At 47.6% G+C, this 25,880-nt stretch overlaps 1 protein-coding gene across 2 annotated transcripts; it reads left to right on the top strand.

The window, feature by feature from the left end:
* Positions 1 to 2,542: 2,542 nt before the first annotated feature.
* Positions 2,543 to 25,399, top strand: LOC309440421 (regulator of G-protein signaling 8; the record flags this gene model as incomplete). 2 transcript variants are annotated; one of them, XM_082054051.1, is made up of 6 exons in its annotated part: positions 2,543 to 2,647; positions 9,248 to 9,306; positions 13,269 to 13,370; positions 14,263 to 14,327; positions 23,320 to 23,486; positions 25,168 to 25,399. In XM_082054051.1, 6 exons carry the CDS (start codon positions 2,543 to 2,545, stop codon positions 25,348 to 25,350), a joined length of 681 nt encoding a protein of 226 aa, XP_081910177.1. In that variant the 3' UTR covers positions 25,351 to 25,399. The 2 variants fall into 2 exon arrangements, with proteins under 2 accessions (XP_081910177.1, XP_081910178.1); XM_082054052.1 differs by lacking the exons at positions 2,543 to 2,647; positions 9,248 to 9,306 and adding an exon at positions 10,976 to 11,360.
* Between the last annotated feature and the right edge of the window lie 481 nt (positions 25,400 to 25,880).

The following is a 25,880-nucleotide window of genomic DNA, read 5'->3' as shown; positions in this document are numbered from 1 at the left end:
CTGGAGCTCTTGACAAAGCTGAGTGAATAGCAGCATTTGTCGTTAGCCCCCGAACGTACTCTCCTCTCCCATGGGATCTGTAGCCTTCGCTGCAGCTTTTCACAGTTACATAAATATGGCCTATTTTCCCCTCACGAATTAACATCTTGTTTGCTAAGTTTAGGCTTTCGCACATGTACAAAACAAACCCTCTGATTTTTCACACACAGCTGGAAATCCTGGTTCACACGGGGAGAAGCCATCCCTGCCTGTTTAAAGCCTTCACAGTGGTGACAGACAGCGGCAGTGACAGTGTCCCCTTGCAAGTGGCACGACCCTGCGAAGTCCTGGACATCACATTGCAAATCATCTGAGGTGCATTGTCCTTTTCCCCCCTGGCAAAGTCAGACCCCAGCCATGTGGCGGTGAGGATGCCGGAGGATCTGGCACCCTGGAGACTGGAAGGTTGGCTGCGTGCTTTGGGACACACAGCAGATGGCTCCTCACCCCCCAGAAAACACAGATGTGGGTATTATTTTCCCCAAAGATGGGTAACCCCTACCCCACTGAATGTACTGAGAGATTGCACTGCAGTATATCTGCATTAAAAACAGCCCTATAGAGAATGGATGTCATTTGGAAATCTCCCACCCCGGGGTGTAAGAAAGCTGAGTTGCATCCACTGAGACTCCCAGCGGCTTTGTTACTGTTTTAAGTAATACAGATGCACGGGGCTGGAAGGCAGATGCCTGTGCTCTCTGTTGCAGTGGGATTGCTCCCTACTTCAGCAGCATAAAGGGATCCAGCTCCCCAGGGCTGCTGGGGTCTCTCTGTGGTGAGGGAATAGCCGGGATCTTGACATAGCATTAAATCTCAGCTTCTTACTCCTGTCGTGGGGGCAATAAGGATACGTGGTTGTAGGTCCACAAATGATCATCCCCTGGGCTGGTACCATCAGAGAAGCAACCCATAGCTATGGATCCACAGGGAGACCTTTTCTATTCCTGATCTGATGGCATACTGTGACATGAAATATGTTCTGACAGCTCCCAGCAGAGTAACCCATGAGGGAGATGATTCCTGGAGCTGGGCACCAATGTGGTGAGGCCAGCTGAGCAGTCAGGCGGTTGGGATGCTGGAGTTTTGGCTCAGTAGGACTGGGTCCTCTGCTGTACATATGTGTGTGGTCTCAGGTGAGTCTCGAAGGTGTATTATTGAAGACAGTCACTTAAAGATAGAGATGGCCCTGGCAACGTGGTGTACTCTCAGGTTAACTGCTCTTAACCTGGAGGGTATTGACTTGAAGACTTTTTTTGCTTGTAATTCAGTGCATCGCACCCATTGATTTGTATTAACAGCAACCCTACGTATAGGATGTGTATATTCATGTAGAAACATGTTTATAGATGTGTAGATATCCATGTATCTCTGAAATCACTAGTGGCAAACCTTACAGTCAGGAGCTGCAGTAAACAGGTGGTGGGGAGGGTATAATATTAATATCTTAAATATGTGGCTTTGCTTTCTTTTCAATCTTTCTGACCAAACCGAGTGCCCCAGGTGAGATGCAGTCCCTCGGAGTGCTCAGCCACTAGAGCAGAAAAGGGGAAGAGGTGTGGGATCTTTCAAAAAGCTGGCAAAGGCATCAGGCACAAAGCTGTTCCCTTCCAAAGGGGCACGCGCTCCTAAGCATGTGATGCTTTAGAAAAGCACATTGTAAAAATCCGTCGAGTGTGGAATTGCTGCCCTTCGAAGGAGGATTATGGCTGGATCTCTGAATCCTTGGTGTTTTGGGTTTGTCACTGAAGCAGATCAGCAGAGCATTGGCGATCACAGGCAGCTCTGCACAGTGATTTCTGTGCAAAGGGAAGGTGTTGTGGCTGGAGTGCCTTCCCACACCCCCCAACACCCTGCACCTGTATCGGCACAACCCAGACAACAGGAATGAGAGGGGGAGGCTGAGCTTTAAGTGATGCTGGTGCTTTGGGTATGTGCCACCCACTTCCTGCCCATCTGGATGCAAAGGCATCTTTAAAAGCTCTGGGTCACACTAGCCTGTTTGTTTGGTTTTTGTTTTTTATGTTCAAAGGGAGAAAGAAGCCATGAAGGAAAAGCTGAATTCTATCACCACAGTCCCTTCCTGCCCTCTAGGACAGCCCTGCCCCTCCCAGGTAAAAGCAGCCAACGCCCCCAGTGCCCAAGCAGTAGTTTTCCTTGCTCCGATGGTCCATGAGGTCCTAATCTCTTCCCTGTCCATTTTCCCCACCGTGCCCCAGGCCGGCAGCAGATGCTGGCGAGTTCTCCATGGGCAGCAGCCAGCCGGCAGCAATAATGAGAGCAAGCCAGGCAGTGCCATCCTCTGCAAGCCTCTGTCTGCTCGGCGTGTGTGCATCTGAGAGCGCTCTTGCTTTCTCTTCTCCCCCTTCCCTCTCTTTCCTAACCCCCCTCCTTCCACCAGCTCTTCTTTTCATGAGATGCAGGGCTAGGGAGCCAGGAAAAGTGCCACAGTGCTGCTGCTCCTCCAGAGATAACTATAGCCAGGCTGGGTCCTTTCCCCTTCCCAATGCACCGTGAGCCTGCAGACACTGTTCCTCAAGGTTCCAACCAGCCATGTCCATCAAGTACCAAAAGCCACGTAGTCACCACCCTGCTGCCAGCTGCAAGACAGGTAAGAGCCAGAAGTGCCTTGGTGGGTGATGAAAGGTCCTGTGGTCCTCTGCTTGGCTAGGAGGCCCCAGGGGAGGGATTGTTACTCACCCCTGCCCCAGTTTGCTGGGGGGAAGGATGGCTCTGCAGGCAAAGCGGGAGGGGAAGGGTGCTGCTCAGATGTCACCCCTACTAATGTCACAGCAGCACTTCTCCCAGTGTGTTAATCTTTCTGTGGCACCTTAGGAATGGTCAGAGGGCTGCAGGCACCACTTCTAATTAGCAGGCGGGGAAAGAGAGCAGGGTATTTCTTGCATTAATCCCAGCCTGGCCCTGGCTGGGCTGATACAGGAGCAGGACTGGTCCTGGGTGATCTCCGTTTCAATCGGATTAGCGGTGGGCCTTTGATGCTGGGAAAAAACATCAGTCAGTGCTGGTGCCTGCAGCTCTGAGATCTTACCATCTTTTCATTTCCTTCTCTCCACCCCCCTTCTTTGCTATTGTTGTTATTTTAAAATGCTGGATTGTATTTCCTTTGAATATTTGGGTATCTGTGACATTATGACTAACATCCAGGCTGAACGCTGGGGCTGAACTAGTTAAAAATAAGATTAATTGGAGCGAAAGGAGAATGTATTGGAGGCAAGCGAACTGCACTGAGCACAGGATGGAGCAAAACCTTGCAGATGGCAGGAGTATGTGCGTTCTTTGGGGGAAAAACTGGGGACTGACTTGAGGGCACTCATTTTCCTGCAGCCCTGTGAGACTGTGGAGATCCCTGCAGAAGCAAGGGCCATCTTTTTGCTGTTTAATGTGGAATAAGCTGGTAATTTGGCACAGCTAAGACACAGAAGGGACCTGTCGTGCTAGCATTGTGCTGATTATCGCTGCACTCAACCGCAGAGGAACGCAGTCGCATTCCTCCATCTGGGGAGCATGCAAGTTGCATACAGGGCTTTGCTTTTACTGTCCTGTTGTGCTGCTCTTCTCCAAGACTCACTTGATCCTGCAGCCTCAGGCTCCTCCAAAGCAGCACGGGCAAGACAAGCCCAGCATCATGCCCTGCAGATCGTCCATGTGGCTTTGGCCATGTTGCCCCATCCTTAGGGCTTGACTGGTGCAGGCGTTGGCAGAGCTCAATGTGCATCTCCATCCAGGCTGGCAGGGCACGGGCAATGATTACAGGCCTGTCTCCCAAGAGAGAGATTGGTGCTGGATGCAACAGACATTTTTTTTATTAAAGAGCCACCATCTGCTGGAGAAAGAGGATGAGCCCATCTAACTCACTTCATTTATGTTTTAATTAAGGCTAGGGCAGTAGCCTCCAGAGATGCAAGAGAAATCCCAGCTCACTGATGCGGTTAACTGTGTATTTCATCGTACAAACATCCATTCAACCGCTCACATGTTTGAAGTTAAGCACGTGTTCGGGTGTTTTGCTGCAGTGGGAATGACCTCCCAGTGCCACGTTGTGTGTCTGTATAGGGGTTAATAGCCCCAGTAAATCCTTGCTGTGGGACCTGGATGCCCTGTAAGACTGAGCCTTTGAAATAGCAGTGATAAGAGCAGAGAAGCATAGACCTTGTCTGTCATAAATGGATTTGTGGCTGCAACCCTGAGATCCTGGGGCTGGCTTCTAACACTCAGTAAGCAGCTAGTTTGCAGAGTGTTCAGCTTGCAAAATGCAGGCTGCTTGCAATCACCTGGAAAGATATCTCAGCAGAAAATGAACCCGATCCATCAGCAAGTCTCGCTACCTGACCTGTCTCAAGCTCAGTCAAAACATACGCAGGACAGAGCATCTGTGGCAGGAGATCTTTTTGGAAATCTGTCTGTCGGGGTGGATCTGTCTCGGCTTCCCAGCCGTACACACCGACTGCATTACAGACGCTGCCATATTGACAGCAGCAGCGATGCTGAAAGCTGGGAGGGCTCCAAGGCTGCACAGAGCAGCTCGGTGTCAGCTCCAATCCTTTCTGCCTCCCTGCTCTGCGCTCACAGCGTCCTCGACAACGCACACGTGTAACTGCTCCTGGGCACGGGAACACATTTCCTCCGAGAACAATTAGGAAATGGCAATAAAATGCTTTATAGGGGAGAAGCTGCCCCTCTCAGCCTGGAGCCTTCCACGCTGCTATGCTGTTGGTTTGGCATCCTACTTGCCTTGAGGAATTGGGGAGGGAGTCAGGAACGTGCAGGCTGGGGCCAGGAGCCATCTCGGAGCAGATGCTGTTCTGCTGCAGCCACAAATGTGTCCAGGAGACACCTCTATCATTGACACGGGGGAGAATTTAAATAGCTGCCATGCTCTGGAGCTAAGCCGGAGACAGAACTGTGGATCGCACTTTATGTAACTCATTTTTATTTTTAAATGCAGCCTTTTGTCTTCAAGGGGAGTTCAACTCAGCGGGTGTCTCCTGCCCTGCCTTGTTAGCACATGAAGTGGCTGCTTTTATCACACCTCCGACCAGTATATCAGCTGCTTGGTTTCCTCACCTACCCTGAAACTCAAGCTCTCCTTGTTTCACCTTTCAGGATTTCCTGCTTGCCTGGCCTGATGTGGAGAATGACTTGATGTTGAAGGTGAATAAAAAAAATTAACCCCTTATAAGCATTCTAAGCTACATCTGTGGATATTTCCTGATGTTACTGGAGCTCCTTTTTTTGTAGAAGACATAGCTGTTCTCATGGTTCTCTTCCCAAGTCAGACAAGTCTGATTTGTTTTGCAGTTTGGGAAGCTGTCCATGTCAGTTGTAATTCCTTCCTGCCAAGACAGTCACCTTGTGCTGGACCAAGTGTGTTTTCCCCAGGCAGCCTGGCACAGCCGGCAGAGCGCTGCTTGTCGGATGTCAGCTACTAACAGTCTTCTTCCAGCTTTAATTGCATGTAGTGGTGGAGAATAGCAATCTCCGGAGAGAAATTAATTACTAATTTGAATTACCTTGGAGTTGGGCCCATATAGGTACCAGTCTGGATTCTGGATATATGTTGAATGACTATGTGTTGGAGGAGATCAAATGACGCTTTGTGCTGTAGGAGATTTGCTAGGATGGTCACTCCAGGATGGTCACTCCAGGTTTGTTTTTTACTGGAAGACTGGAAGGAAAAAGTCCCCCTTGTGTCACAGCAGAAGTGGCCCATGGCTACAGGGTTGTGGTTGAGGCAAAGGCAGGCTTGGCAGCATGGAAGTCACCTTAATTCCCAAACCAGCGGCTACTGTGGGAGGCAGCCGGCCTCATGCCATTGGCATTTTGCAGTCCCAGAGCCTGCATCACCGAGCATCCTCCAGAGAGATCACAGAGACAACAGGATCTCATGAAAACATACCAAAGGATGACTTCAGCTGGGGGGATGTTGCTGCCAAACATCCCAGCAGGCTGAAAAAGCACTTTCTTGGTGCTAGGGAAAAATCTGTTGGACCAGCAAGCTGTGAAGCACACCCTCCAACATGCTCCTTGCAGCACCGTACTAGAAAAGAGAGACGCTGGCACAGACCCAGGACAAGTGGCAAAGTAAGAGTGAATGCAAGCCCAAAGAAGTTCAAAGCCCTTGTGGCATGGATTACTGTAAATATGACAAGGCCACGGAGTCAGAAAATGAGAAGTGGAAGCGACAGCGGCAGGCTTGGCTTGATGGCTCATTAAGCATAAAAGAATGGAATCCCAGAGCGGCAGCAAACCCCCGAGGAAAAGAGAGCAAGAGTGAGAAGATGGGGAGAAGTCTGCTGAAATGTCAAGGTGAAGGAGTTTATTTAAGCCAAACCCAGTGGAGATGTCAGCCAAGCAAATGAGTTAGTCAGTGAAGGCATCTTCTGATTTTCCAGCTCCAAATGGTGAAGGGTCACCAGCTACCAGCCCCAGGAGGAACTTCCCTGGATCTGGAGAGTCAGAAGCCTCATGACTATCAGCCAGAGCTGCTGTCCTGGTCGAGATGGATGTTTGTGAGGGCAGCTGTGCTGGAGGAACAGATGTCATCAGGCCGTGCAATTTTATATAGCAGTTGGGTGGCAGAAACTGGGACCAAGTGAAACTAGTGGAGGTGGTTTTGGTCCAGAAGGAGTTTTGGGGTAAAACAACACTCAAATAATAGAATCATTTAGGTTGGAAAAGACCCTCAAGATTATAGAGTACAACAATAACCTAACTCTGGCACTCAACCATGCCTATAAGAACCTCATCTATGAGTCTTTTAAACCCCTCCAGGGATGGAAGTCATCAATAGACAAAACACATGAAATATGCAGGGAGGCAGTTAAAACAATATGGAAGGTGAAAAGGACCTGGAGATGGTGGAGAGAAGGTTAATGTCCCAGGAAAAGGCTGGCAAATTCCCTTCCACCCTGTCCAGTGACAGGCAGCGCTCCCAATGCTACACATGTTCACTGCTTGTGTATATGCTGTTAACAGGTCATGAGGAAATTGCTTTAAAGTATTTCTTGGAGAGATTTGAAATTTTGGATAGGATTCAAGCCTAATATCAAAATGAGTTATTTTATTAAAAGCTTTTAAATAGAAACTACAGAGTAATCAGAAGCAGGAGGGCTATTTTAGAAGGAATTTGCTCTAAACCTTTTCTACTGCACAGAAGCTTTCTAAAATATTACCCTGTAAAAATATAATTCTCTTTATCCACAATTTAATTACATTTCCCGTAGTGCCTGTGTCAACACAACTGACTTATTTTTGTTCTCTGTTAACTCACACCTGGTCCAGGAAACTAGAATTAAAAAACTGTTGATGTTCAGAATCATTTGTGGGATGCTCCAGGATCTCACTGAGGTAATGAGAAGGGTGTGCTGACATACCGGAGAAATAGGAACTGGGGTCTCTGTCCATACTGGTGATGGCTATGAGATGACAATATATAAAACTGGTGTAAAAGTAGAAGGAGGAGTTGGGAGTGCTCATGTGGTCCTCTGATCTACTCCATCCAGACTTAGCTGATCAGGGTTTTTGATCTGTTTGAGGCTGCAGTGAAGTGCAGGTATCTGAATAATGGACCAGAATTATCCAGAGCTTTGTTGATTGAATGTTTGGTTGACCTCCCCCACCCTTCAATGTCTGTGTGTGTCCTGGAAAGATTATGAAAATGTTCTTCCTGTGGTTGCCCGGAGAGAACATGGAAGTGCAGAAATGCATTAAAAGAAAAATGACATGTTCAAATTTAAACCCTTGGTGATGTTGGATTAAATTTGTCTTAGGTTTGGGGCAAGGGCTGAAGCTGACCGTTATTTAACTGGAACAAACCAGCCTGTTGTACCAGAGGCATAAGATGAACCTCAACCTTTGACCTTGGCTGAGAGGAGATTCTATCAGCCCTGGCATTTTTGCAGTGCTTGTCTTCTGATAACCAGAGTCATCATTAATCTGAGTCAGGATGACCTGGGCTTTGCGATGGGAGGATGAGAACAAGGCAAATATTTCCTTGCCACGTTGAGCTACGAGGGAGGGGATCCAAGATGATGGAGAGCTGGGATCATTGCTGCAGTGCTGCTAATCCCTGTGTTCTTGTAGTTAGTTCCGCAGGACTCTGTCTTTCCCCAGGGATGTTGCCTGGTGGTAATGTGCTATCTCAGGACGTGATTTCTGTTAGTAGCACTGGGATGCCAGGCCTGGCAATGTTTTAGCAGAGGAGAGGCAGGTGACTACAAGTTTGCAGGAAAAAGGCAGTGACTTGCTTAACTGCAGAGGATTATTATTATTATTATTATTATTATTAAACTTTGTCAGAATCAAAAAAGCAATGTAGATCCCATGGCTTGAGCCCTCGGCGAGTCAGTGACCCATGTTAGTGCCTGTGTGACCCCCAGATGTTGTCACCAGTGGCTGAGCTAAGCCCGGAGCTTGGGGGCTGTGCTCCAGCTCCACTGTGCCTGTGCCGCAGGTTCAGGTGTTGTTCAAGTCAATGGGGTGCACTGTGCACCCCGTTTACATTCTCTGGAGGATGGAGGTGTGGGTGCAGGAGAGAAAAGGGAGGGGGCGCCTGTACCATGGGGCGAGCACACCGAGGGAAGGGGGGGATGGGTGAAAGGGGTCAGTCACATCACCGACTTGCCAGGTGGATTTTTTTTTCTTCCATCATCCCATGCCCTGCAATTAGGTGCTCCCTTGCCTGTTAACAATTTTATTTGGCCATACTGTCACTGGGGCCCTTTAATTAAACTCTCTCATCCCTTCTGTCTGTGGCAACTCTTGACAATCTGAGGGCAGCAACCTTCTCTAAACCTCAGAGGAGCCGATTAAACCGGCGCAGGCAGATGCTTTATTCCAATTTACCGCGGGCGACAACAGTGAGCGCTTTCGCAGGCATCCCCCCATCCCCACCCCCAGATGCTCCCTGCCAGCCTTTGGCATCCACCGCCCATCTCCAACGGGGGATTGAAACCGCGGTTTGGCTGCCAGGTGGGCGAGGAGGGGATGCAGAGAGATGTGCTGATGGGGTGAGCTCTTCGGCAGAGCTGGCAGCACAGCCGGGTTGAGGGTTTTGCTGGATGCGAGGGAGCTGCTCGGAGCTGCGCTGCTGCTGCCAGCAGAGAGGTGGGAAGGGGAGGGGTGTCCAAGTGTGACTTCCAGCCCGGGCAGGGGGCTGTCGCTGGAGAAGACCGCTCTGCTCTCTCCCCAGAGCCTCGCTGGCCACGCTGCCGGCACGGACACACCGTTGGAGAGGACGGGTCACAGGCAGTGAGTATTGTTTTCCTCTGTGTCTGTCTGTCTGTCTGTCTGTCTGCAGTGCCTCTCTGCTCAGGTTTTGCTGGCTTTCTCTGCATGTGGATGGTCAGAATCTCTCAAAGCCCCTAAGATCTCCTTTTTTTTATATTTATTTATTTATTTATTTATTTATTTTTTACCATTGTGCTGCTAATTTTTGCTATTGGGGTGGCTTCTTTCTCCTTGCTCAGGTAGTCTCCTGGGGTGGTTTGATAACCTGAATGTCATAGTCACACCCCTCCCTTTCAGTCTCTCAAGGAGAAACCCCCAAAACACATCCATGATGAGACTGGCAATTCTCCTTGACCAGGGTCCTTTCACAGCAGGGGGGAGCAGGATGAATGATGGAGCGGGAGGCAAAAAACCCTCACCTTGGACCCCTACCAGGATGCCTTTACTAGAGGCCACAGATTATATTTCTAAACTCATAACTGACTGGGTTTATTTGCAATCAGAGGAGATATCCATGGGGATGTCAGCCTAGCAGTGGGATTGCCTTCACAGGAAATAGGGGTCTTGGCATCCATGAAGTCACACAGACTTTGGGATCACGGGGAAGTTGGGTGCTCAGCCTGCTCAGCCCTGCAGGGTGTTGTTGCGGGGGCTGGTGAGGGGGAGGGAGCGGGGGCAAGCAGGAGGCTTGTTTCATAATGGTACCCCAAAAACCAGGCTGCTGGAGGGCACCCGGCTCTGCTCCCAGCCCTCGCTTTGGAGCAGCAGAGGGACAGAGGAATAGGGGCTGCTGGACTCCAGGAACTCATGTGCTGTGGCCCCACATGCGGGTGAGGCTGTTAATGAGGAAATTTAAAGGGGTTTAAGGAATTACAAGGATTGATTTCAGTTAAAGCACATGGAAGCAGCCGGTCAGGGTAGGGATTAAGGAAATGCACTCACTGGCATGTAGTGCAATCCCAGTTCCATTAATTTAGTTGGGAGAAGAGGCTTTGTGCTTTTTTTTTTTTTTTTTTTTTTTAATTTAATCAGGTTTTAAAAGGGATGTTGCGATGGGCAGCCCAAGCTCTGGGATCTCCCCAGGCCTTGGCAGAGCAGGGTCCTGGCTCCTTCGCACACTGTCTCTACTCCCATCAGTTCCTTCATCTCCTCCTCAGTTGTCCCCTCTGGCCAAGGGGACACGGAGATTACTTGGGGCTTGGCTTCATCCTGGCAAATAAACCTTTGCCCTTTGCTTGCTATGCAGTTCTGCTCTCTGTCCCATCATTCTCCTGGCTGGTGGACCTCACCTTCACTCTCTGATGTGAGATTTGTTCACCCAGCTGCCTGTGTGCCAACCCTCCCTCCCACCCTCCTTCCCTCCCACCCTCCTTCCCTCCCCTTTGCAGACTCTGCATCTCCTTGGTGGCTTCTCCAAAGAGGAGATGCTTTCTTTGAGTTATTTTTGTGTGAGCGCTTGAGCCTGTGATAGTGAAAGGACCAGCATCTGCAGACGCGTGAAGTCCTCCTGTTGTTTTGTTTGCAGTGCCAGCCTTTTCCATGATGCCTGGCCAGTAACATCAGCCATGACCTGGAGGGACAGGGACAAGAGGTAGTTTGGACTTCCCTAGTGAGGTCAGCCTGGAGCTCTGCCTGTTGAGGAGAGATCTTCAGAGGTGTTGAATGATGAGTGCGATAATGCCAGCTCCCGCTGCTCCGTGGTGAGCTGTGACGCCAAACCCAAACCACTTTAGAGCTGAAGCTGGACTTAACCTGCGGCCCTGGTCTTAGAAGGAAATGCTGTGTCTCCTCTGTGATCATCCCTCAACTGTGAACGTCTACCGTTGAAAAATCGACCTTCCACGCTAGGAGGCAAGGATCAAATGGGTTGAGAACAACTGGCCCTCCTTTTTTTTTTTTATTTTTTCTTCAGAGGATTCTTTGATATATTTTTAAGTGCCAGGACATGAAACAGTAAATCCCTCCTTCCCGCACTCCTGCCTACTGCAAACAGCCCCGACTGCTGCCCAAGCCAGCCAGTTCAAGGGTTAACTATAACTGGATGCCTGAATGGCTGCCTTACTGATCCCACGGAGGTAACCGAAAAGACGTGATGCATCCCTCACCCCTGCCCATCCTGTCGCTGTCTACCTCGTCCAGCAAGCCTCAAGTGTCCCCTCTTCCCTCCTGCCCTTCCCTTGCCTCTCCACCTCCTGTGGAACCACTTTCTTTCCTTCTCTTTTTCTTGTGTCCTGTCTTGGAAGTCCCCACCTAGAGATGGCTGTTAAGTGAGAGACGAGCTCCTTGCTCATGGCACAGCATCTCTGTTCCCCGTACGCTCTGATTCTTTGCTGCAGTCCCTTGATCTCAGGCATCAGAGGAGAAATCTGAGCAGCATTGCGGTAATGCATGTCACACCTCTTGCTGAGAAATTCGTGAGATTGTTAGAACAAACAGCGCAGGGAAGAGAAGGGTTGGGGGTAGGAGGTATCAGGAAAGCTACTGGGAAGATCCTATAGTGGATTCGGTGTCAGTTTGTGCACAGCAAGTCCAGCACACTCAGCCATGAATGTGACCCTTTGCACACAGGATTTCTGCACCAATATTTGGAGTTTATGTAGTGTGGCATCTCGAGACCACCGGGCAGGGGTCAATATTTTGAGCTTGTGCAACAAATCATGCAACTAAAGATCTACAGGCTTTTGTGCATGTTAAATGCTGCAAGCTGCCTGTGCTGCACCAGGGAGACACTCATTGCATTTAATTAACATTTAATTTGCTTTAAGATTACATTGGAATGTGCAATAATAGAAACTCTCTGAAGGGCGGGAGGAGAAGGGGGAAACAGGCGTGCTACAGATTGGCTCCGTCGCTGGTGCTGAAGTATTCTGCAAGAATTACATATGGAAGGGAAAAATACTGTGCTTCCCCCTGCAGTCACAGAAAGTGCTTGGTATCGGTTTGGCAGCAGGGCTGGGAGAGGGGCTTTCTCCAGCTCGGAAGTGGGTCCAGCAGCTGAGAAGTACAGACTGGGTTGCTAAATTCTCCCCGCCACGGTCTGGAGAAGAGAATGGCCTTGTTTGCTGTCTGGGGAATCTTGTAGAAGAGATGCCCTTGAGCTGGGGAGGTAAATTGCAGGCTATGCCATTCTTGAAACCATGTAAAACCATTAACTGGTACCTATAGATTTTTGAGAGGAGGTTATGCCAGTCCCATATAATGCATGTGTGTGTGGCATTTCCCTCTCCTTTTGTGTTCCTCCCCATCCCAGGGCTATGTAAAGAAGGATGCTGCGGACGGGCCAGCTCTCCCGGGAAGGGACTAGGAAGGACACGAGGGGCTGGTGAGAGAAGTGAAGGCTCTGGGGCTGCTTTGAAATTTAGAGGAAAAAAAGCAATAAAGCCATTTTTCTGCCTGGGTAAGCCTGCCAGGAGACAGGCAGTTTTAGTTTGCTTATGTAACCTCGAGTCTAAAGAAGCTGCTTGGGATTCATCCTGGCTGGGGTCTCATGGCTCTGCAGCACCTTGCAGGTTGCCTTGCTCCTTCTCTTCTTCCTCCTGCCCTCAAGCCCTGATATTTGTGCTGGTTTTGGTGCTGCTGGGTCGTGGTCACTGATTTCTCGTCTTGCTGCCCATTGCTCTCCTCCCACACCAGACCAGAGCAGGTCTTTCCAAGAAACCATCCCAAAGCGCAGCCTTAAAAACCCGTTTTTTGCCAGCCAGAGCAGCTGAGTGATTGCTGTGGGTGAGCCTGGGCCTGTGTCCATCCTTAGTGTCTGCTTGCCATCTTCCTGGAGATATTTTGATGTCCCTCTCACAGATGAGGGAACCGAGGACACAAGTCTGAGGCACAGAGCCACTGAAGGTGGCTTAATTTTTTTTTTTTTTTTTTTTTTTTTTGCTTTTGGTTTGTTTTTATTTTTTTGCCACTGTGGCTAAACTTATAATCATCATGTTCTTTGGTTTTCCCCTGCTCACACCCCTGCTCCCCCACCTCGACCACAGGAACAGAGGGATGAGGACTCGCCTGGGCTGCCTGTCTCACAAATCAGACTCATATAATGATTTCACAGCTATTCTTCCGGACAAGCCCAACCGGGCTTTGAAGTGAGTATAGCTGCAGCATCCCACCCTGACCCCATTTTTGTCCTTCTCCTCCCTGCCCACTACCCCCTCTAGTGTTATTTTCCTTTTGTTGTACTTTGTGTAAGCTTCGAGTAGTTCTTTTAGCCACAAGGAAGGAGGAAAACAAACCAGTGCTGATACAGCGGAAACAGCCTCGGAAAACACCTGGATTATCGGTCCCCGCTGCTGTAGGTGGGACATGTCTGCATATATTTGAGGATGTGATTTACCCTGCTGTTCATCACGAATCAAAATCTGAGCAGTTGACTCAGTGAAAGAGGTGACCAGCAATTTCAGGTCACAGTCCTCTTTAGCTAAGCCTTGCTGTTAAATGCTACCAAAAAGTCCTGTGTTAGTTTGCACAGTGCTTAAGGTAGATGCTTCAGAGAATCCAAAGTCCTGATTTGTGATGAGTGGGATGGGACTCATCCAATCACAAGTCACTGCTTACATCTGAGTTAGGACTCTGACCTTGCTCTGAGAGTCAGAAAAGAGAAATAAATGCTTCTGTAGGGGTGGGTTTCATTTTGCTTGACTTTTTGGCTTTTACAGTGTAAATGTCGACATCTGAACTTGTTCCCTGGGCTTCTACTTAGAGTAAATGAGGAAAAATTGGTCCCTTTTTGAGTGTGATTCATCTGGCCTATTTTACCTGCCTACCTGGGGATGTGAGATGAAGACTCAACTCCCTTGGTATCTCCTCACTGACTCAAAAGGGAGCCCAGGGTGACTTGCTCACCTGGAGACCTCTATATTGTAAACCTCCAAAGTTAGGTGAGAAGAATCCAGCCTTCCTCGGTGTCCTTGTCAAACAGCCTCGGAGGGGCTCAGCAGCCAACGGCTGTCTGTAACTCACCTCTTCCTTTCTTTACAGAAGACTGTCAACAGAAGAAGCAACAAGATGGGCAGACTCTTTTGATGTCCTTTTGTCCCATAAATGTGAGTACAGATCAAATTATATTCTTTTTTTTTTTGGCCTTATACCCTTAATACTGGTTGCAAACAAAGTATGTGTTGCATAGCCCAGCAATGGTCCCTTGGGTAGGTGCTTACTGCCCGCTGGGCAATGGTCACACCTTGAATCCTGGGGTCAGTTTTGGGCCCCTCGGAACAAGGAAGCCCTTGAGGTGCTGGAGCGAGTTCAGAAAAAGCCAACTAAGCTGGTAAAGGGTCTGGAGCACAAGTGTGGTGGGAGTGGCTGAGGGACCTGAGGGGTTCAGCCTGGAGAACAGGAGCTGAGGGGAGACCTTCTGATCTCTGAACTGCCTGGAAGGAGCTTGGAGCCAGGGGCATGTTGTCTCTTCTCCCAAGTAAAAAGTGATAGGACGAGAAGAAACGGCCTCAAGTTGCACCAGGGGAAGTTTAGATTGGATATTAGGAAAAATTTATTTCCGGAAAGGGCTGTCAGGCATTAAAAGAGGCTGCCCAGGGCAGTGGTGGAGTCACCATCCCTGGGCGGGGTTTAACAGACAAGAGATGAGGTTCTTAGGAACATGGTTTAGTGCCAGTGTCCGATTAACAGTTGGACTTGATGTTGAGTGTCTTTTCCAACCAAAATGATTCTATGATTCTGTGATTTATAGGCAGGGTTTCTCTGATTAAAAGGCGAGGGCATGAGTTTCTGTGGGTTCCCTTTGTGGGTTTCCTCTTGTCTGGATGATCACAACTGGTGAAGCCATCAGCCCAAGGTCTGACCTTCTCCAGTTCCTGGGGATGCACTGCAGGCAGGACCCCAAGGCTGTCACCATGTGTACTGTACCATCCTTTGGCGTGTGCCTCGGGGTCCCATCTTTCCACACAAGCAAATGACAGGTTCTCAGCTTGCTAAAGCCCCCTGAGACCCACCACACTGGCTTGTTTGCCTCTCCCTCCAGCTGCTCTTCTGAGCTGCTGTGCAGCTCCACTGCGTCAAAGCACAACACCCTGTGTGGTTCAATAACCTTGAACAACTCACTCTATAGCAAAGAAATCATGCGTGGTGGCCCCTAGCAGGCTCTAATTTACAGTTACCAGTGCAAACTCGAAAATTTCACATCCGGAAACCTTATGCAAACATATAATCAGCGCATCTCACTCCATTTAATAGATCAGTCGTATCAGTTCTGTTCAGAAAATATTATTCTGCCTCACCAACGTTTTCATGCTGAGAAATTATAAACAAGACGGCGAAATTCACAGTATAGGTTCATGAATGTGTTTCTATTGGAGAATAAAACAAGAGCAAGTCAAGGTTGGGGATAAGTCAATGTGGGCGGTGAACTATTTTATCGCAATAAGGAACTGTCTGGCTTTCTTAGAGATTCAGGTTTTTCCACACTTATATTTTAACATAAGTGTAGTATTATATTATTATTTAAAATAAAGTGTAATTTTGCTGGATTTCTACTGAGATGACAACAGTTTTGGCAGGGAATTAAGTGACAACTTTAAACAGGCTGGCTGTCCAAGGCAGCAAAAGCAATATATAATTTTAGCAGCAGTATCTTGTTGAGATCATTGCTTTTGCAGCCAGTAGGAAAAAAAAAATGGTGTAGCTGGGTATGGCTAAAAGGGAACATTTCTATTGTGGAAATTCAAAACAAGAAGGGAAAAATGCATCAAAGAGACTATAGGTTGCCTGGGGATGGGAGAGGATAGGATATTCACATCAGAGTTACAATTCTGTACTCGAGCCCCTGTTCCTCCTTCACCACTGTAAAAGTCGAAATTTTCTTGATTAGATACAGACTGCAGCAAAAGTGCTTTGGTTACAAAAGCCAGTGATTTTATGCATCTATGTGCTGACACTATACACACTGTTCCCTCTTCAGTTGACTGCTGTGAGTGCTCCATCAAACCTTAGTTCAATTATTTTGCCCAACATCCTCCACAAGATTGTCTGTTTTTATTAATAAATTAGCCTTAGAGGGTGATAAATGACTTATCAGAATTTTTCCTATCTTTAGAATGGAAAGTAATTCTGATAACTCGCTGGCACCTGAAGAAAAATATTCAGTTCCTAATAGCAACAGAAGGTGATCTTTAAAATTTAAATTAATCTTTTCTTATCAGCAGTCACAGTGACATTGCCTAGTGATCAGTGACAAGAAAAAATTGTTGTTTAATAAACTGCATTCTAGAGGAATATATTACAACTGCTCTGCACCTGAAGGTTCTGGAATTGCTAGCCTGGCAGCCAAGGGTTATAATGATGGAAACACAAAAAGCCCTGTTGAAACAGAAGTGTTATTTTAATTAAGCCGGTTTAAAAAAAAAAAAAATAAAAAAAAGAGCAAATATCCATAAAAGGAATTATGTTGTAAAATTTTTTTGCTTATGTATACTTATATCCAAAACACGGAAGAATTGCCAAATATCCGCTATGAAAGCAGAACAAAAGACAGTTGCATTTTTGCTGTTAGAGATGTGCTGATATTAGACAGGTAAAGGCAGTCTTGTGCCTTATCTGACCAAAATTTGAGAGTAAGAAAAGCAGTGCCCGGCCTGCCTGCATCTGTAATGAAGCTGCCAGCTAATATTCTACTTCTAGTTCAAAGAGAAGACAGAACTGCCTCAGTCTGATCTCTCCGTGACTGCCCAGGTGAACAATATTAGCCAGGGAAAATCTGAATTCCTGCCTGGGGACATGGGCTCAGCTCCAGCTGGGCTCGGGGAGGTTTTCCCCCTGGGGCTCACAGCATCAGCAGGTAGATCACTTCTGCTTGGTGCATCTGTCATAAACTCTTTCTTCACTAGGTGGACAGTTCATCTATTTTGGAAGGGGGATTGTGATGCTGATTTCAGGGGGCTGAGTGGTGCTTTCTGCTGTGGTCAGATGTGATGGTGGTTTTGGGTCCCTTACAGCCAACCTGTTCTTTAGGAAAAACAACCAATCAACCAAACAAAAAACCAAAAAACCCAGAGTGCTCAAACAGGACTCGGGAGCTGGATGTAGCAGCTGAAAATGGGGCAGTCTTTGTGGGTGATGTTGCAAGGGGCTGGATAGGTGCAAAAAAGAGCTCCAAGGAGCAAGAGAGTGGATCAGAGCTCCCTAAAAGTCTCTCTGAAGTGCCAAGGTGAGCAGGCTGCCCTGTTACATGGAGGAGGATTGCAGGGCTGCAGTGCTCTTTACGGGAAATGCAAACAGCTTGTGCACTTCCATTTCCTATTTTCCTGAGTCTCCAAAAGGAGATGACCTGAACAGGTATTATGCATTATACAGATTCTATGGAGAGGGTAACTTTGCTTGTTTTTGTCAAATAACCCTCAAAGTCTGATGGCCTTGTGTGCAGCCCTCCCTTCCCTCACTCCCCCCATTGTTTTAATGAATGATCTCTGTGGGTAATGTTTGATCCTGATATGCTACTTCTGGCAGCATCTTGAGTGGACTATTGAAAATCCCTGCGTTTTGAGGCAGTTGCAGGTCACCAGAGACTTCCAGGCTGGGTCCCCTGTGTAGAGTGGTCTGATTTAGATTAACTCCCCAGTCATTTAAAGAATAATTTGTGTTGACATTAGGAAGAGATCATGAGTAGGTAGGGCAGAAAGGCACTCTCTGTCACATCCCCACCTTCCTTCTGCACTGGCACTGGGACCTCAGCATCCCTCAGCCTAGTTCTCCTGGAGTAACCAATGCGGAATCGTAGAATCATAGAACAGTTTAGGTTGGAAGGGACTGTCAAAGCTCATCCAGTCCAACCTGCTGCCATGAGCAGGGACATCTCCACCAGCTCAGGTTGCTCAGAGCCCCGTCCAGCCTGGCCTGGGATGTCTCCAGGGATGGGGCATCCACCACCAATCTGGACAACCTGAGCCAGTATGGTAGGATGTTGCTCAGGTCCCTTTCATCAACAGCCCCAGATGTATAGGTCAGTTCAATTATATCCTATATGTTTTTGCTAATGAGGGACGCAAATAAATTTGTACCCATGGGGTCAGCCAGTTGATCTCCCTTTTTACAACAGGAGCCTCATGTGAGCTTGCTGTAAGACACCCAAGCACACCGCAGCCGTGTGCCCTCGAGTCAGGACTTCTGATCACAGCAAGCAACAGGAGAGAGGAGTTTGATCCTACTTTGCAACAGGGACTTGAGAGAGCAAGAGACAGATCGTATGTAGCATGCTTCCTTGGGTGCTCAGGGAGCAAAAGCAGTGGTTTTAACATGCTAGATTTTGGCATCTCTTCCCATTTTGTGCCAGTGTGGATTAAGAATGGCTCCCAGGGCAGCAGAGCTCTGCGTGGTCCACTGTGTGTGTGTGCTTGCATGTGAGTAACAGAGGAGTAATCTCCCCTCTGTACTCATGCCCAGGAGGTACAGGCTGGTCAGCCAGATGGAGATTTCTTTTGACAGGCTGCTGGAGGGAAATATAAGCAATGGCATGTCTCATTCTGCATCCCTTGCGGGGCTGGACACATGGTCTGTCATTTGTCCAGAATCCAGCAGGACAGTCTGTCCTCAGCCCTTAGTCACTTTTCAATGAAGCATCCAACACAGAAAACCTTTGCATTGAATTTCCATTTTTAGCTCAAGGGTGTTGTGGTTTGTTTTTTTTTCCCTCCCCCCTCCACCATGTTTTGTGATCAGTTTGCTCTTCTGCACAAACTTTGTTGTCCTCCTTCTCCTTCTGTTGTCTCCACATTGCCCCTCTTCCTACACAGCACAGGAATATCGCAACCTACTCCTGGTTCTTTCTAAGCCAGCATAACACTAGCATTAGTGTTGTGCTGGTGACAGGCAGCTAACATCCACCAAAGCAATGCTCAGCAGCAGTGAGAGCAGGTACATATGCTATACAGAGCATCGTGGCCTTGTCTCTTCAGCCCTGGACCCAGCATGTTCCAGAGAGCTGATCTACCAGCTGTAAGGATTCTGCCTTTTTTTTTCCTACATGAACTGCTGATTACCCTGATGACATGAAATGCATGCATTAAATATATGATTGTTGATTGCTTTCTTACTCCAACAGTGCCTAATGCTTGGTTATTAAGCCACTAATCTCAGCTCTTCCTCATGTTGCTAAAGCCTGCCTTAGTTAAGACCAGTGTTGTGTTGTGTGCTCGTCAGTTCAGTCCCTTCCTCCACAGCCCTTCTTGCTGGAAAGGATCCACTCTCCATGGCCTGAAGGACAACATTTGAATGGGATGTCAGGACCACCTGAGTCCCAGTCTTCACATAGTCTTTGATCCACCTGGCAGTCCCCATCTATAAAGCACAAATTCTTGTCATTGTCTAATTCACAGGTGACGTGCAGGCTTATGTCTGTATGGCAAGATCTCGGGGTGGGATAATGCACAAATACTTGCACAACCCTTCTTGACAATCCTCTTGTCCATTTCCTTGGTCTGTTTGAATGGAGAGCAGGGTATTTTGAAGCTACATTTTCAGTGCAAAAGTAAAAATCAAATGTCTTCTACTTCTCTTTCAAATTGACCCTCCATTTCTTTGCCTTCACCCTACTTGCTCTATCACACTGATTTACTCCTTTTGCTTCATGCAAGGCTCAATGCTCTTGGGTCAAATTCCTGAATAAGTATCCAACAGTTGTCTTGAAGGACTGTGCATCTATACCAATACATCTATCTTCTTGAATGGCCATGCCTTTAGACTACATGTTAGAGATATCTTGTGCTGCTGCATCTGAAGGCTTCTAATCCTGCTTTTAATTTCTTGCTTTTTCTGTAAAGCATCCCCTAAATATTGTACTTCTCAGGTGCTCCAGCCATCTTCCATGATATTTCAGGAGGATGACCCAGTAGGTGATGCTCTCCTGCTCATATCACACTGCAGTCCAGTGCTGGTTGCCCCTGCAAAAAAAGCTGTCTGGTTGAGTGGGATGAGCTTTGAAATGCTGGTCATCCATGAGCGATGCTTCCTTGATAGCTGCCTTGCGCAGGAGGAGTTTAAAGTCAACATCCAGGTAAAATTCTAGCTTAGATGGTGGCAGTCTCCATACTTAATTGCCCTTCTGCCCTTTCAATTAGTTTTGTCATTGTTCCATGATAAACTTGTAAGCAGCGATTTACTACTGCGCAGTCATCTGGGCTCCCATCTCTAAACTCTGTCTGCCAGGCACAGCTGTAAATGTTGGCAGGCATTCAAAGGCTAAAGATGAAATCTGTGGAGAGCCAGGCAGCCTCGAGTCAAGGATGACTTCTCCTGCATCCGAGGCCTCCTCTGAAAGGTCCTCCCAGGTCCAGCCTCATCATTTCCAGCTCCTCAAAGGCTGTGAGGAGGGCACAACAGGGATATATAAAGAAATGGAGAACAGCCAGACACTATTAGTTATCTATCTGCTGTCTAAACGTACTTCAAGATAAAAAGGAGCTGATTGACATGAGAACAGGAGGCAGAGCATAGGGAAACCTCCTGGTCCCAGGAGGGACCTGCTGTGGCTGCAAACACCTTTCTTAGCTCATCAATCATGAAGTCCCCATCTCTTAGCAGATATTATATTTTGCAGATATTTGCCATGCAAAGCTGCTATTTCTGCAAGTGATCCTCTGTCAGTGCTGAGGCTCTGGAGCTGTTGTAGAGGAAAAGGGGGGAGAAAAAGACCAGGACAGAGGGAGAGGAGCAAGACCCCTGCAAGTATAAACAGCAGAGGTTCTATAGTCATAGCAGTGTGTTTAACATCAAACATCTTAGGAACTGATAATATATAAAACGACACACATCTGAGGGAACTGCTGCTTTTTCTCTTTTGTACTTTCTTCTTTCTGAAACCTGTCAGCTTGCTCCTATGTCCTCTCCTTTTCCTCCTGCAAAGGCTCCCTGCTCTGTTCTCAAGTCCTCCACTTGCTCCCACAGGGGCCCTGTGAATTCTATAGGCATTAAGGGGGCCACAGGTTTTGGAAAATTGTTCCGTCTCCTAGATTTCAAGAAGGGGAGCAGCCTTTAAATGTGTCTCATTCACTGTATTTATCTATCCACAGAGATGCCCAGAACAGCCATGGGCAGTGTGACTCTGACAGGTACCCTGCTCCCAGAGATGACTTGGCACTCTCTGCTCTGCAGTCTTCTCTGGGGCTAATGTCACCTCATTACTCCTGTCTTGAATGCACAATTTACCCTGTTAATTGCTCTATAGTGCTCATGAACAAAAAGCCTAGTTTTGTACACAGTATCAGTCTGAAACCCTGATTTTCTCCTGTAAATGTGTTAATTAAGTGGCAGGATGAGCTGGTGTGATAAAGCTGTTTCCTGGTGCTGACAGAAGAAGCAAGCGTAGCTGAGATAGGATGAACCCAATTTAGTTGCCAGTTGCAGTCCTCTTTGCAGTGCCACGCACTGATGGAGCAGACAGCAGTGCAGACCCCCTTAGCAAACCAGCTTTGAGAAATACAGATCGTTTAGCCTGTAGTTTGGTCCAGTCTGGCCCAATATATTTTCTGCCTTTCCCTTGGAAAATCTGGGCAGTCACAAGTCAGACATCTCCACTGACTTCTGCGCAGCCAAAAATAGGATTGTTAGTTGCTGTTCGACACCTGAAGCTGTTTCTTCAGGCTGAGGAACTGAAAAATATCTCCACATCCTAAGTTACTACCAGAAACAAGCTGGAATAAGATTGGGATACACAAGGGAGAAAAATGGCAGTGTTACATTCCTGCTGCTTTCTCCTTACATACTTGGTGAAGGCAAGAAAACAAGGACAAAGCTGTAAGGGAGTTTGTGGTGGATCCTGTGACATGGCCAGGCCCTATCCCCAGTGGGCCTGGGGCTGCTGGTGACATGTGAGAATAAGCACACCAAGGATCAAGCATTGCCCCTTGGGCTCCATCCCTGCTCCTGCACCGCCAGCCACGGGAGGAAGGAGGGAAGACAGCACTGCTGAGATATCCCACACCAGAAAGGGGGGAGGTGGAGCCCACAGCTCTCAGTGTTGGAGAAGTTCAAGTCCTACAAATCCCCCTTGGTCTTTGTCTGTCCCTGCTGCACACACATGCACTTGCTCCCTCATCTTTTGGGCAAGTCTGACCTTGCTGAGTGCATTCCCGGTTCCATCAATATTTTTAGACACTTGCTTGGAAGCAGCTGATGCTGACTCAGTAGGTTTCCAGTCATGAACTACTAAAGTTCAGACACTATAGAAAAAGACCTGGTAAAGTTAGAAACATGTTACTGGAAGAAAAAAAACAAAAAAACCCAGGACCCGAATTTATCCCTAATCTAAAGGAAGGAGAAAGGGCATGTGTGAAACCTTCAGCTGCTTCAACTCTGCTGGTGCCATTCAGGGAAAGGAAATAAAAAACAATAGCTGTGTCCATAAATATGCCCAGGCAAGAGTTTAAGAGGACACAGATTGCCTAATGAATCTTTCCGTATTTCTAATCTGCCCTGGCTGACTCAGGTTACATTACTGAAATGTCACAATCGCTAAGCATTAACAAGTGATAAGAGCACTTTTACTACTGACTAGACAAGTAGTAATTATGCCACGTCCTTTCCCTCTCCCCTTTATTGTAGCTGTAACAGTTAGACTCCCCAAGATCCTTCCGCTGTTTAAATAAGAACTAAAAATATGTCACAAGGCAATAAAGCAAAGTGACAGAAAACATGGGAGGCAAGTCCACAGACACTATGTTCTATTAAGGGTTTGTCTTAGTGACAGATGAGACAAAGTGCTGCATTAAGACACACAAGATGCTGTGGCAAAGACACCCTGTTGTTAAAGCCTGCTGTTTTCAGGAGGAACTTTTCAAAGGTTAAGTGGCCCAATCCCAAAGAAAGCCTTTTGCCATGTTAGCTGGCAAAATGCTTCTTCAGAGCAGTAGCGAATGATGCTTGGCTTTGTGACAGCTCATAAGAATCCAGCTGATGTATTAGTGTAAGTGATGGACATGTCCTGGGATCACAGAGCTTGGGAGAAACATCAAATGGCCTTTGGTAGACAGGGGTGGATGGAGGGATGTCCTCTTTCTCCTCCCCTTGTGACTGCCTGTGTCTCCCTTGCAGATGGGCTGGCTGCTTTCCGTGCTTTCCTGAAGACGGAGTTCAGCGAGGAAAACCTGGAGTTCTGGCTGGCCTGCGAGGACTTCAAGAAGACCCGCTCAGCGGCCAAGCTGGCCTCCAAGGCTCAGCGGATCTTTGAGGAGTTCATCGACGTGCAGGCTCCTCGAGAGGTGGGTCGGCCGGCACCCTGGGCAGACAGAGCATCCCTGTGGGATGCTGGGACCTGGGGAGCCCTCCCTCCCCTCCCAGAGGTGATGGTGAGGTGAGGGTGAGGAGGACGGGAATGCCATCCTGCTTGCTACAGCTGGCTCTGCTCACGGTGACTCATCCCGTGGTGAGGGCAACTACTTTGACGATACTATTAGTCACAACCAGTGAGTTCGCTAGTAACTACAACCTACATTTCCTAACTACTATGAGCTTCCTAGGAGTGTTTCACCCCACTTCTCTCATTTACTATCAATCCCCAAGGCTTTTGGTCTCGTTTCTCACAGGACATTTTGTATAAGAGCATCCCACGAATGACTAACTTGTTGACTCTCCAGGGAGGAGGGTTTATCTGCTGACTAACTCCCAACTCAATTAGACCTCCTAAAAGATGCGAGCAATAACTCAGAGCCGAACAAAAAGTGCAGTCACAACCCTAAGCCTAGAATTGTTAAGTCCTCTTCTAAGTTCTGACAGGCTGATGGGACCGTCAGATCCTGCATCATGATGCTGCGTTGTGTTATTTTGTTCATAATGTGGCCAGGAGGGTGCTCACTGCACCTGCTATACCAAGGTGGTCCTTCTGAGAGATTGCACAGGTGCTTGTCACGATACAGGTGCCTGCAAGTGGGTCCCCCTAAAAGGGCTCTTTTTGCTCCATCTTTGAGCTAGGAAGGCTCTTGCGGGGCCACTGAGGAGCACACAGATTTACACCCAGTGGTGTGGGCATCTCAAGGCATGCTTCAATCCCCCTCATCCTCAGTGAGCATCTTCCTGCTGTTATTCATGAAGCTGGGTGAGATTTTCCAGGACTGAATCTGGAGTAGACACATGAGCGCAGGTTGGATGGGGTCTTTCCTAAATTTTGGTTCTGTTGTTCTTATTTTGGAGTACTAGAATGTGAAATGACCCTTATGTTACACAGAAAGCTAATCTATATTGCTGTCGCCTGAGTGGAGGCAGACTGCTTCACATTCTAGACTCCTTTAAGTTTGGACGCTGGGTTAATAACAACAGATAGCATCTTTCCAGCCAGGTTTTTAACAGTAACCCTAACAAATACTGACTGCTTTGCTAGGGAAAGAAAACAGGAGAACTTATGTTGTTGGCTTTGCAAACAAACAGCAGTCATAACATGAGGGTGGTTTATTTTTTCAAGTCCTTGCTTGGGATATTGTAACATGAAGCTGTTATGGGAAAAATCAAACAATTTATTTTATAACAGCAAGAGTTTAAAAGCATTTAATAAGAATATACTAAGATTTTAAACCCAGCTAAAAGTTCATTCACCCTTATATTAGGCATGTAGTGAAGAATAAAGTGAATAGAGAAATTTTAGTCGACAGGAGAGAGGTTAGGCTGAGTCAGTATTTTTAGAAGATGCTTAAGAGCCTGAACAAAAGTACTTTGATTTCAAAAGTGCTCAGATCACTACAAAACTAGTTAAACTTTTCCAAACTTGGGACAGGATTTGTAACACTGGATTGCTAAATACATCAGAGTTTGGGGGGCTGTTCAGGCACAGGTGAGGGTAGGAGCTCGGTCCTTTTGCTGCTTCTACAGCCACGTCTGAGATGAAATGTGCCATTTGAAGCAGGTAAACTGGTCACTTGGTACCAAACTCTCTTCTGCTACTCTTCCCAGGTGAACATAGACTTCCAGACACGGGAGCTGACAAGAAGAAACATGCAGGAGCCCTCCCTCTCTTGCTTTGATCAAGCTCAGGGGAAGGTGCACAGCCTGATGGAGAAAGACTCATACCCCAGGTTCCTGAGATCCAAAATTTACACAGACCTGCTGTCTCAAACCCAGAGGAGGCTCAGCTAGAGCAGAGATGGGGTCCTCAGAAACCACGTGCTTCCCACAACAGCCAAAACCTATGCCTAAATGTGAAACTTTCTTGGTGTTAAAAGCAGTGGGAATGAGAAAAGAGAGAGAAGGGGAAGAGGAGGCTTCCGGAGTGTGATCCAGATGTGGTAGTAGGACCCTCTGAGTTTCTGTGATTTTTTTGGTTAGCAGTACCATCTTGCAGTTGTTGCTTCTCTCTAGCACAAAACCATAATCCCCTCTAGTCAAGGGGTCATCTGTTGGGAAAGCAAGTTTCCTTTAAAATTACTTTGTTGGTTTGTGTGTAAATAAGTCCACCGCACCTTTCCATCGTTCCAGACATCTCCCTGGCTCTCACCTCTCCCCTGTGTTTGGAGGGGCCCTAAGGGCATTTCTGAAACTCATGAAGTCAAGTCTGGCCCAAAGCATTGTCTCCTACACTGGCTGCTGGGGTCTGGATCCAGAGACTGGGGAGGGAGAGAGAAAACAAAGGTACATGACTCATGCTGCTTCCCAGAGTGGAAACCATC

This window comes from Streptopelia decaocto, assembly GCF_964273445.1.
Source record: "Streptopelia decaocto genome assembly, chromosome: 5".
Taxonomy (NCBI): domain Eukaryota; kingdom Metazoa; phylum Chordata; class Aves; order Columbiformes; family Columbidae; genus Streptopelia; species Streptopelia decaocto.
This window is presented reverse-complemented; position numbering and strand designations above follow the sequence as displayed.